Below are 12819 nucleotides of genomic sequence, written 5' to 3'. Positions count from 1 at the left end.
TTGCCCTCTAAAAAATGTATGACCAGCAGCTCTCCTGTTACAGTATACCACCCTCTACTCCCTCGCCTTGTACACCATCTTCACTATAAAATACAGATGGAGCTATTTAGTTTCAGACTTCTGATGCAAATTAGCAATATGCACACAGCACTACCAAAATGAATCTATTCTTTAAATAAATCTAAGATGTTTATTATATAACTGCAATAATAAATTATAATAATAAAGGACACAAGATAGTATTTTAAAGAAATGCCCTATGGTTTACTATACATTATTCTCATTAATTGTCTGTGGCATCTCTCTACAGATCCCTCTCCAGGGGCTTTTTGCTAAAAGAAGCCCATAAGCTTCTATAGGGAACGCGTTACCTATCAGGCAGAAGCTCAACAAATTTACGATTTCTGGAGCTTGCTGCATACGGACACATCACAGCCACATATAATTCATTGGTGACTGCTGTGTTGTGGGTATCTCTGATATTGCTGCAGACCCTTTTTACTACATAGTCATAGCCATGTGTATTGCGATAAACCACCAAAAACAGTTTTGTTGACCCTTTTTCTTACCATCTCCTGAACCACCAGTGCCTTACTCTATCTTTGGCTACCTCTCTGTGACGGTCTTCTGGGCAGTGGCGTAACCAGGGCAGGGCTAGCGGGGCACGTGCCCTGGGTGGCGCCACCAGCAAGGACACTGTACCCCTCACCCAGCCCCCCCCCCTCCATTGCTCCCGGAACTGAATATTGAACAAACGGGCATGTGTGCCTTTTGGTGCTGCTGGGGGACTGTAGGGGGAGCTGCAGCAGAAGCACACAGCCCCTCCCAGGCAGTCTTCCCATTCTCTCTATACTGAGCTGCCGCCGGAGGTGACTGTGACAGGGTGATTCTCCTTCCCCGACGCTCTCTCTGCTCCAGACCAGCCAGGTAAGTATATTTTTTTTTTTGCAGGGATGGGAGGGGAGCGTGGGGGGGGGGGTCGGACTACCGCGAGGGAGGGGTCAGACTTCCGTGGGGAGGATGTCACGAGGGGGGAGGATGGTGACTTCCAATTGGTGTCTGTGATGTTTTTACTTGGCTGGCTGCATTTGTGTGAAAGGTGTGTGTGTGTATCTGTGTCAGTGTGCGTGTCTGTCAGTGTGTGTCTGTATCAGTGTGTGTGTATGTGTCAAAGTGTGACTGTGTGTATCTGTGTCAGAGTGTGACTGTGTGTCAGTGTGTATTTGTGTCAGTGTGTGTGTATCTGTGTCAGTGTGTGTATGTATATGTGTCAGTGTGTGTGTGTGTATGTATGTATACGTGTCAGTGTGTATGTGTCAGTGTGTGTGTATGTACAGTATATGTGTCAGTGTGTGTCTGTGAGTTGAGAGACAATGCAGGGGAAAAGGTGATGGTGTGCTGAGAGTTGACCCAGGGAGGGGGGTGATGGTGTGCTGAGAGTTGACGCAGGGGGGAGGGTGATGGTGTGCTGAGAGTTGATGCAGGGAAGGGGGTGATGGTGTGCTGAGAGTTGACACGGGGGGGGTGATGGTGTGCTGAAAGTTGACATGGGGGGGTGATGGTGTGCTCAGTGTTGACACAGGGGGGCAGTGATGGTATGCTGAGAGACGTGGGGGGAGGCGATGGTATGCCTAAGAAGAGATGACACAGGGAGGGAGATGATGGTGTGGCTAAGAGATGATGCAGTGAGATGATGGTGTGGCTAAGAGACGAAGGGGGAATGAAGTTACACAGGGGGAACCTTGTTAATATTCCTACACAAACAGGCATCTTCCGGATGATGTGACCTACATAAATAGTGAATACCGACTGCAGACGCTATCGTCCCAGGGAGGATGTATTTCTTCAGAGGTTCCACATTGTGAGAAACCACCGTATAGGTTAGGTGCATATGGAATAGAAAGGAATGTTCCCAGACTGACAAGAAATTGGTGGCGTGTCATGTTGGCCTGCCCCATATTAAGTAGCCATGCCCCTTTAGTTGTTTGACCACACCCATTTTTTCCCACGTGCCTTCGGCGCACAACACGTATTACACTGTGTGTGTGTGGGGGGCACCAATCTTAAATTTGCCCTGGGCTCCGAAGACCCTAGTTACGCCACTGCTTCGGGGCCACCACTCCGTCTCACTCTTCCTTGAGCCACCTCTCTCACTCACTCTTTCCCCGCCGCCTATCTTATTCACTATCTCCTGGGCTACTTCTCTTATTCTCTAACTCTCTCCTGGGCCGTCTCTCTCACTCTCTCCTTGGTCATCTCTCTCTCTCTCTCTCTCTCTCTCTCACTCTCTCAAGGGCTGCCTTTATTTCTCACTGTTTCACTCTCTTCTGAGCCACCTCTATCTCTCTCCCTCTCCAGAGATTCCTCTCTTTCTCACTCTTAACTGGGATGATTCTCTCTCTCTCTCTCTCTACTGAGATGTCTCTCTGACACTCTCTCCTGGGCTGCCTCTCTCTCACTCTCTCACTCACTCACTATCTCCTAGGCAGTCTCTCCATCTCTCCCACACAATCTCCTTGGCTGCCTCTTTTTGCATTGTTGATCTTTTGATGTAATCCATAGTTTTTATTTTATTTTGTCCTCAGTATCAGGATATTTTTTATTATATTTGTATCAAGCTGTCTTTTTAGCACATTATCACTATTATTAGTTTATGTTTGATTACTCTATCGGATAGGCACATCACCTTTTATAGCTTCTGGGCAAACGACTGATTTAGTGCCTGTTACACAAAACATCTTAGTATTTGTTTTATCACTTATCACAGTTGGATCATGAACAGATACCAAAATAGTGATTAATCTTGCTAAGGGGTAATTGTGTTGGTCACGTAATCTCTAGCTGCAGTAAAGAAAATGGAATAATGATGAATAAATTACAGAAGTTACTGTGAAATATATATGAGATAACGCATTCCCTACTATAAATTTATACATCACTGTTTTTTATACATACTCAAGCAAAAATACTTGGTGGATCAGAGATGGAGTGGTGCCAACAAATGTCCGAGGCATTCAAAAAAGGGAGCATGCCGTGAGTCACATTACACCCTGTTTTCGAGCGGCTCCCTAGTAAGTGACATTCATGAATTAGAGAAAACATGCCAGTCAAGGCCAGCTGCAAGGTGGAGCTGCTTGGCCATGCCTCCAGACAGCCGAACCTGCCAATTATGCCATTGACCATTCTGGCATTTTCTAGAATTGTCAGATGGCCTGTCCGGTCATGCTGTGTACTAACTGAAGAAAAATAAAACAGAACAAGGGAGGCATCTTATTATTATCACCCCTTCCCTACAAAACAAGCACCCAGTTGATATCAAACCCATGACCCCAGCCAGCTTTGTGATGCAGCACTGCTATATTAAGGAGATTACAGTATAGCATACCCATGATGACGCATTATCCAACATAGTTACTACTACACTTTTAGTGTCTGACCACACAAATCTGTTATTTCCCTCCAAGTACCTCCACTTGCCCTCAATGACCTGCACTCTTTCTTCTCATCATAACATACAGTACTTTATTCCAATGCACATACATATTTCTATAACTTTATTAATGTTCCTAATATATGGATACTCTATCCCACTACCAGAGATATATCCACCTTTCATAATCAATCTGAACATTTTGAGACCCATTTTGTCTATCCCAGCTGATTCATACATAGAATGGGGTTTAATGTGTTTATCATTACTGTCTTTGTTCTTAATTCCACAAACAGCGCAATTATTTGTTTTTCTACTCTCAAGCTTGGACTTATATGATGTGTATGACCAACATAATGATACCAGCGCCACTTGATTTGCTTTATCAAAATCACCACTATTTACACACTATGGGCCATATTCAATTTGGGAAGGAAAAGTCCATGCTGGACTTTTCACTCCACATCGCAGGTTTTCCGGGGATAAAGTATCGGGCGCGCGCCCTCTTTATCCCCGTATTAAATTAGGACGCCGTAAAAACGTGAGCCGGTGGAAAGGTAAGTATCACCAAAAATTCGGGAATTTGGGGGAAATGTCCCTGGGTCCCCCCCTAAAGATGTCCAGACATGGGGGTTCACTATGGGTACCCCCATTTTAGCCTGCTGAAGGAAGTCGGGATTTGTAACAGCCACGGCAGGTGCATAAATGCGGCTATTGAAGAAGGGGTGAAGAATAGTACTTAGGTTTTCTTTTTTTGAAAAATAACTTGTTCCATCAAATTTTGGGTACATGAAAATGGGTGCAAGCATATTTTAAAGTCCCTAAAATGATTTTTAAAAATTCTTTAAAAATGCACCTGGCACTACCTCGGCAATGAAGAAAACACCTGCCGCATATAAGGGAACCCCTCTGGATTTATTTTGGCATTTTTATAAGTGTGTTCTGCATTTTTGTTTTCTCCCCAAATTTAAAGGTAATTTTTTGGGGTGTCCCTATTTTTTTTTTTTTTTTTTTACACCGTTTTTATTTAAATGATACTCCCAGGGGTGCAGGCTAAATTTTTTTAAGCCTGCACCCCTAAACCCCAATTCTGTACTTTTTTTTTTCTCCATGTTTTAACCCCGGTTAAACTTATCCCCGGTTTTTTCAAAGACTTTTCGCATCGCGAAAAGTCTTTGAAATTGAATATGGGGATAATTGAAACATGCGAAAATGACTTTTCGCAGCCAAATTGAATATGGCCCTAAGTTGTGTATTATTCTATGACACTCAATATATTTCGGCTTATTACACCCCCATTATCATGCATACGCTTATTACATTTACCATACTATTTACCATGCAGCAGTCTGCAAAACTTAATACACTCACTTAAGACTTTCTCCTCTTCTATACTACCCATTATATTCACTTATATATTTATATATAGACTTTATTTTATACTTTCTCATTCTCCTTATATGCATCAGGAATTAATATTTAATATTTTACCCTTTACCCATTTAATGGTCTTCACTTTGGTATAATTTATGTAATACTATTCTATAGTAGGCTGTATAATATATATAACATGTATCATTACCTTACCAAAATATGTACTGATAATTGAATACATTAGTACATTATAAGGAATAATATTTACCTAATTTATATAATATGGCAAATGACTATAACATTCACTAACCCTCTCGTGATGCATGCTCCTCATGCATATTATTGACTTTTAACACTAGCGGAATATATCCGATTTATCCTCATCTTCACACCAATGTTACTTTGACATAGAGCCAGATCTACGCACCAACATGCTGTGATTACTACTGAAACTCGTCTTGGGTGCTGGTGTAACACGGGACTATATACACGTTGCGATCAGCCCTTTGTGATATAACATCAGTTGAGATACACTACTTATCCATACTCTGACATACTGTCAATGAACTATGCCTGCTACACATCATGGCAGGCAACCCCCGAGTCTCAATGTGCTGAATCAGAGCACTTAGCAGGAGGTTACCGGTCACAATCTCCCACTCCGATGTGGGGAATACTGTTATTTATTAGAAAACTGTGGCTGTGTCCCCTTATGATATCCAGCACTGTGAATCGCCTACATTTTCATCTTTAGTAACTATAGAATTGTTAATTTTGTGTACCCATACTAAGTGATATGGCAATTAAGACACCAGCATTCTGAGCGCTGGTATCCCGACAGCCGGGAAAATTACTACATACCCCCATAACCTAACATAATTCTTTCTCTGTCTCAAATGTCTCCTAAAAATTGTTCTGACTAGTTAGATAATATTTCTGTATTCTTAATTGATCTGCATTGAAGACTATCAGTCACATTTAATAAGCATCCATTGGCCACACTCCCTTATTATACTAAAGGGAGGACTCAGTTTATGTAATTTCCTGTCAGTCTATAAAAAGCAGACTTAACACTATACTGGCTCCTTGTTGAAAAAGTCTACTGGTGAAATGTGCGTCCCATGGAGGGTTGTCCCGGTGGTGCACAGCTGGACCTCCGGCAGCTACTGGAAGCACATTGAGGGAACTACTGCCCACACACATCGCACTTACTGTCAGCTACTTTTCCTCTTTCAGACGCTTTCTCACGGTGCAATGGCTTGTCCAGGCAGCACTGCAATGTTTCTAATATCAGTGCATCAAGGGCAGTCCATGCGCTGAAGCAGAAGCATATACTGTCTTTTCCTGCACATTCCTCTACTTGTGTGCCACTCTCTCATTGTGAATTTCACTGCTATCACATTGTACAACAGTATAAGTGGCACACCGACTAAGGGGCCTATGTATCAAGCTGATTTTTACATAAAATTATGCAGAAACTGCTTTGAGCCTACGTGGGCTCCCGGTGCAGGAGAGAGATCTTTATATTTCTCCCCCGGCCAGTCCCGGAAATTGACGCTGTGCACATGCGTGGTGTCCACTTCCCCTGGGGAAGTCTTTCACTTCTGTGAAATACTTCTCCAAAATGCCGGGGATCTAACTCGCGGGGACAACGGTTACTGCAACCGCTGTCCCTGAGTGTTCCCCATGGTACATATAGCTGGGATATTTTTATTAAAAATGAAAATATCCCATGCGAGATAAGTACAAAATAATCGAGGCAGTACTGCAATTATTAGTACATAGACCCCTAAGACTGGGTAACATTTATTTTCCTCCTATTACATCTGACTACAGTGCTATTGATACTCAGTGATATACACAAATTATGCATGTGTGATATTAGCAATTTTGTATATCCTCCAACTTTATGCTTTTGGAATTTAGAGATCTGATGTGGACCTGATTTTTTGACACTTCCTTCAAGTATAATGTGTTGTCTAAATTGAATAATAAACTATTATGCAGGGTTACTATTAGCACCTCTTTTAGATCAATTAGCGGTGCTACTAACAGGTGCATGAATCACAATCACGAATTTAAGAATGTACAACAGTGGGTTGATACTATGAGCCGTATTCAATTTGAGCGGACCTACGATACTTTTTCGCCTTACGGACTTTTCGCCTACATCGCGTGTTTTGTAGGTGGAAAAGTATTGCGCGCGTGCCCGCGTGACCCCGTATTCAATTTGAAAGTACGAGAAAACGGTACCTAGCGAAACTTGAACAGGCAGAAAGTACTGTCAGATTTAGGGAAATCAGCCTGACACACCCCAAAAGGTGCTCTGACATAGGGGTTAGCTATGGTTACCCCCGATTTGGCTTGCTGAAGGTATTTGGTGTTTTTAAACAGGCTCAATAGCTGCTAAATAGCATTTTTGTATAAGTGGTGCAGAATAGTATTCAGGAGTATTTTTTGCATAAAATAACTTATCCCAGCAAATTTGGGGTACTTGAAAATGGGGGTCAGCATATTTTAAAGTTGCTAAAGGTAAGTTAAAAAAATCATGAAAAATCCACCTTCCGCAAGTCCCTGCAATGAAAAAAACACATGGGGCATACTTGGGGACCCCTGAGAGTCAAGTTCGTTAGTTTTTATCTTTGTCCCCCAACATTTTTTTTTGCCCCCAAATTCAAAGTGATTTTTTTGGGGTGTCTTTAAGTGTTTTTTTGAAAATTTGGACACAGTTTACCTTTGCGGGACTGTCTGAAGGCTGCACAGGGGTACCCGCAACTTTGCACCCCAAAACCCCAATTTTCTTCCGCCTGTTATTCATAGGCAAAACTTTTCCGCCTATTCCATTGCATTGACATTCCGCCTAGGCGAAAAGTCTTCCAAATTGAATACGGCAGAAAGTCAAAAAACAGGCAAAAATTATGTCATCAGCGAAAAAGTATTGTGGATATGGACTTTTCGCCTCAAATTGAATACAGGCCTATGTTGTTGAAACATGAATGCATGGTAAACAGCAACTATGTGTAATGTACTCTATTATGATCAGTGTCTGTTTTTCATCATTTGATCTTAGTATTTAATGACCAGTGCCTGTTTTTATCACTTTATCCAAGTATTTAATGTTTAGTAACCACAATGATCTCACACATGTATGTTTTGAAAAACAGTTTATGAGTGAACTTAGTAATAAAATTGAAATTGAGTATTTACAGTTGCAAATTATATCTTTTCTTCTCATAAATCACGCATACCTGAGGTGCTACAAACAGTTGTGTGTGGTGCAGTCACGAATCACAGAAATGTTATCTCTCCATAAAAAGTGCTTCCTCATTTAACATATAGACATCCTTACCTTGTCTTATTAATCACTAATTGTTTATGATATACTGCTTAATATGACTTGAAAAGAAGGTACTGTAACTATCCCTACATGATTTGATTATTAATATTCTTTCAAGTATATATTGATATTTTGCCATTTTTCCTTACCAGAAGAATTACCTGGAAGGATTACCTATAATATTATCATTTAATACTAATTTTATTAAATGTTTTTTTGACACTTTATGTGTCATATACTGTAATACAGAACTCTTTTTGTGTTTTTATTCATACATACCATTAAAAGTTATGTTTAAATTACTAAAATATTTTGAACTAAGAGTGTCCCCCCAAAAAAGGAGTTTCTTTCTTCTATTCTTGTCTTTAACAAGGTGGATCTCTATTACATTTATTAAGGACATTACCAGGAACAAAAATTGTTAGCTATAAATCTACAATAGTAATTTCCAGACCATCAGTAACAGCAGAAGACTGAAAATATATAACATAAAATGCATTCACATTCACAATCCATTTATAGAAATGGTGTCTGTTCATTCATGGAATAATGCTGAGTATTTGAATATTGGAGTCATCTGCCCCTTACTGGGCTTTAATTAAACTCTTAATACATATGATAATGTGCTTTATGAGACACCTTAAAAATATACCTACCTTAAAGAAAACAATAACATATATTGCTCCCTTCTTTTTTAAATTAAGCAGGAAACGTTCCACCAAGAAAAGGAAATGTAAGCTCTGTCCTTGCTGTAGAGAAGAATTGGAAGCATTGGCTATGAGCAAAGAATCTCCATCGATGACAAAGAACTCAGATTCTACATAATCATTGAGTAGACTTGCAAAGCTGGAGGAAACAAAATGAAAGCTGTTAAATGTACATGATAAAATATGATTTAGTAACTAAATTTTGTATGACATGTTTTTTAATACACTATACAGTACTTTGTTTTACTAAGCATTTATTTTTAACAAATACATACAGTAAGTATTCTGTTAAAATTATTTGAATTGTTTTTCATTTAAAAGACAATATAAATCATGGTACTTTAACTGTAGAATATTTTGTAAAAAATGTGTAATGTTGCTAACTTTTGTAAATCATGAGTATTGCAGTCTTTATTGTCCCTTTGTCTTGTGGATAACCCATGATTTATTTTATGCTAGACTAAGGGACGTTAGAGTCTTGAGAGCTTGTATTAAGTTAGTCATTAAAAGTATTACCTTTACTTAATGCTTAGTACTTTATTTTCTCATCAAAATAAATACAGTGATCGTATAACAATTATGAAAACCAAATTAATTTTAATGTGCTACAGGTAAATGCAGAAAACAACAAAAAATATTACTATGTTATACAAAAGAAAGGATGGAAAGCTTATACAGTACCAGCAGAGTTCATCAATACCAATGAATTATGTGGCGCCAATGGAGGTGCCATAGCTGTATTTCACCAATATTGAAATAAAGAATTTTTTTAACATGTAAGGAGATTATATATATATATATATATATATATATAATGTCCATTTATGTCCGGCACTCACAATCAAAGTAGTAATTGCCCAGGTGCCCTCCACACACAGCATACGTGTCCAAATAGATTCCAAAGTACGGCGGCACTCACAGGACTTTTTTAAACCAGAAAATGATCAACTGCTAGTCGCAGGCTTGAACTCTAGCAGTTGATAATTTTCTGGTTTAAAGAAGTCCTGTGAGTGCCGCCGTACTTTGGAATCTATATATATGTACCTGTACTTTGGATACGGGTAATTCTGAAAGAGGGAAGGACGCCGGTCTAACAAGGCAGTGCATACAGATCCACAGAGATTGATTTATATTGGGACTGTTTATGAGAGAGAATTAAGACTTGCGCTTTGATTATCATTTTTTATATATATATATATATATAAATATAATGTGGCAGTGTCACCAGAGATGGCACTGGTGAGCAGCTGATATGTGGCAGTATCACCAGAGGTGGCACTGGTGAGCAGCAGATTCTGTGTGGGGCAGGTGAGGTCCGCCCACACAGACTAGGAAAGCATTTTGGAAAGATGGCTAATTGCTGCCTGGTGGAGAGAGCTCAGGTGTGGGCTGACGAGAAGGCAGACCAGTCAGGCTGCTGGGGACAGTCTAGGTGAGACTGTAGCAGCCAGGAGAGCCCAGTGAAGCTAAGCGAGCCATAGGGGGCCAGAAGGCCTGGGTCCGGATCTTGCCGGAGGCAAGGGGGGACCATCAAACTCTCAGACTGTGGTACTATAAAGCAGCGAGGCTGCAGCCTAAGGAAGCTATATCAGGCCAGGAGGCCAGGGTCCAATTCTGCATGTGGCAGGAAGGACCCCCATTTACAGAGACTGTGTTGGCAGACTAGCTGCACCCTTATAGAGAGGGCTCAAGAAGTGAGCTAGTGCCCTAAGAGAGGATTAGGTTGTTTATTATTTTATTATTATTATTATCCTTTTATTTATATGGCGCCACAAGTGCTCCACCGCGCCTTACAAAGTCCACAAACAAATAATTTGACAACTGACTTACAGTACAAAATAGGACAAGGACATGGATAATATACATTGATACATAAGTGACCATAACACCTAGATATGCAACAGAGCATAAGCAACCAAGTGTTAGGTGCCCTGGTGGGAGGTAAGAATGAGGTGAAAGTAAAGTAAGGAGAAGCACAAGAGGGTAGAGGCCCTGCTCGTAAGAGCTTACATTAAATTTTGTTGTTGTTTCCTGACTACCATGCTGAAGTAAAGCACCATGTTCATTTGTATGCTGGAAACTTGTGTGTGGACCCTCATTAAGCACCTAAACACTGCACCAATCCACCCTCTACCGAGCTAATTAACCCCAATATATCACAATATATATATATATATATTAGGGATGTGCAGGCTCGGTTCTACTCTGTTCCGTTCGGGTTTTTTTACCGAATCTTATTGGGTATCAGCTGTCACGAGTTTTGGATAGCCAATAAGATTCGGTAAAAAAAAACGAATGGAACCGAGTAGAACCGAGCCTGCACATCCCTAAAAAAAATAATATATATATATATATATATATATATATATTAAAAAAAACCAAGAGATATGGTAAGAACTTACTTTGTTATCTCTGTTTCTACGTAGTCCACAGTGTTCACCTTGGGGTATAGCTGGATCTGGATCCACGGGCACCACGCAGTTAAAGCTTTTGCTGTTCCCAGGATGCACTTGGGTCCATTCTCCTCTATACCCCGCCCCCAAGCCACAGGCACCTCAGTTGGTAAGCAGCCAAGGCAGGAGGAGGAGACGAAACAGAGAAGGAAGACTGGAACACAGAAGAAACCATACTCACAGAAATGGGAGACAGAAAAACCGGAGACCAGCCACATAGCCCATATGAAGCCAGGTGTGTCAGGGAGGGTGTCCTGTGGACCCTATGGACTTCGTAACAGATAACAAAGGTAAGTTCTTACCATATCTCTTGTTTTCTACTTCAGGGTCCATAGGGGGTCCGCAGGGTTGACCTTGGGGATGTCCCAAAGCGGTTCAACTAAGGGACGCTCCTGTGCGGAAAGGAGAACCCAGCGCCCGAAGGATGCATCCTGAGAGGCAAAGGTGTCAAATGCATAGAACCTCAAAAATGTCTGAATGGAAGACCAGGTGGCCGCCTTACATAGCTGAACAGCAGAGGCGCCACGTCTAGCAGCCCAAGAAGGACCCACAGACCGAGTGGAATGAGCCTTAATGGAGGCTGAACCAGGTGAACCCTCCTGTGCATAAGCCTCACAAATAACAGAACAAAGATAAATGAGCTAAAGTTGGTTTGTTGGCAGGCCAACCCCTCCTGTGAAAACCAAAGAGGACAAACAAGGAATCAGACTTCCTAACGGAATCAGTCCGGTCAACATAAATCTGAGAGCACGGACTACATCCAAGGAAGCCTCACCAGCTGAAAGATCAGCTGACTGAAAAGTTGGCACAACAAGTTCCTGATTAATGTGGAACTTAGAAACCACTTTAGGCAGAAACTCAGGACGAGTGTGAAGCACAGCTCTGTCCTAGTTAAAAATCATAAAAGGGGGATGACAGGAAAGCGCCCCCAATTCTGACACCCTCCTGGCAGAAGCAATTGCCAAGAGAAAAACAGTCTTAAACGTTAACCACTTGAGCTCCACCGACTCAAGAGGCTCAAAAGGAGGACCCTGCAGGGCCCGAAGAACCACTGCCAAGTCCCAAGGAGCCACAGGAGGCACAAAGGGAGGCTGGATTCAAGAACACCTTGGAAAAAGGTGTGAACATCTGGCAGTGTAGCGATCTGACATTGGAACCACAAAGACAGTGCCGACACATGAACCTTCAGCGAGGCAAGACGTAAGCCTAGGTCCAAACCCGACTGAAGAAAATCCAAAATCCTAGAAATCCGGAACACTTGAGGATCATAGTTTCTGGACTCACACCACTGAAAGTAAGTGTGCCACACTCTGTGATAAATCCGTGCGGAAGCCAGCTTGCGTGCCCTAAGCATGGTACTGATAACAGAGCTTGAGAAGCCCCGAGACCTTAGGACGGCTATCTCAAGAGCCATGCTGTCAAAGACAGCCGACCCAGATCCGGGTAAAGGCAGGGCCCTTGAGACAACAGGTCCTGATGCTGAGGAAGAAGGTATGGAGCGTTGATGGAGAGTTTCCA

General features: G+C 41.5%; 1 protein-coding gene across 1 annotated transcript in view; it reads right to left on the bottom strand.

Moving 5' to 3' along the window:
- Nucleotides 1–12819, bottom strand: part of LOC148501567 (putative ATP-dependent RNA helicase DDX60) — a 600786-nt gene that overhangs the window by 531735 nt on the left and 56232 nt on the right. The window contains exon 4 of the mRNA XM_088450267.1: nucleotides 8798–8987. Coding sequence (XP_088306393.1) covers nucleotides 8798–8987 — 190 coding nt within the window. The remainder of the gene's footprint in view (nucleotides 1–8797; nucleotides 8988–12819) is intronic.

The sequence above is a fragment of the Taudactylus pleione genome, unplaced genomic scaffold (genome assembly GCF_031769625.1).
Source record: "Taudactylus pleione unplaced genomic scaffold, aTauple2 ptg000513l, whole genome shotgun sequence".
Taxonomy (NCBI): Eukaryota; Metazoa; Chordata; class Amphibia; order Anura; family Myobatrachidae; genus Taudactylus; species Taudactylus pleione.
Note: the sequence above shows the minus strand (reverse complement) of the source record. Positions and strands in the feature narration are given on the sequence as shown.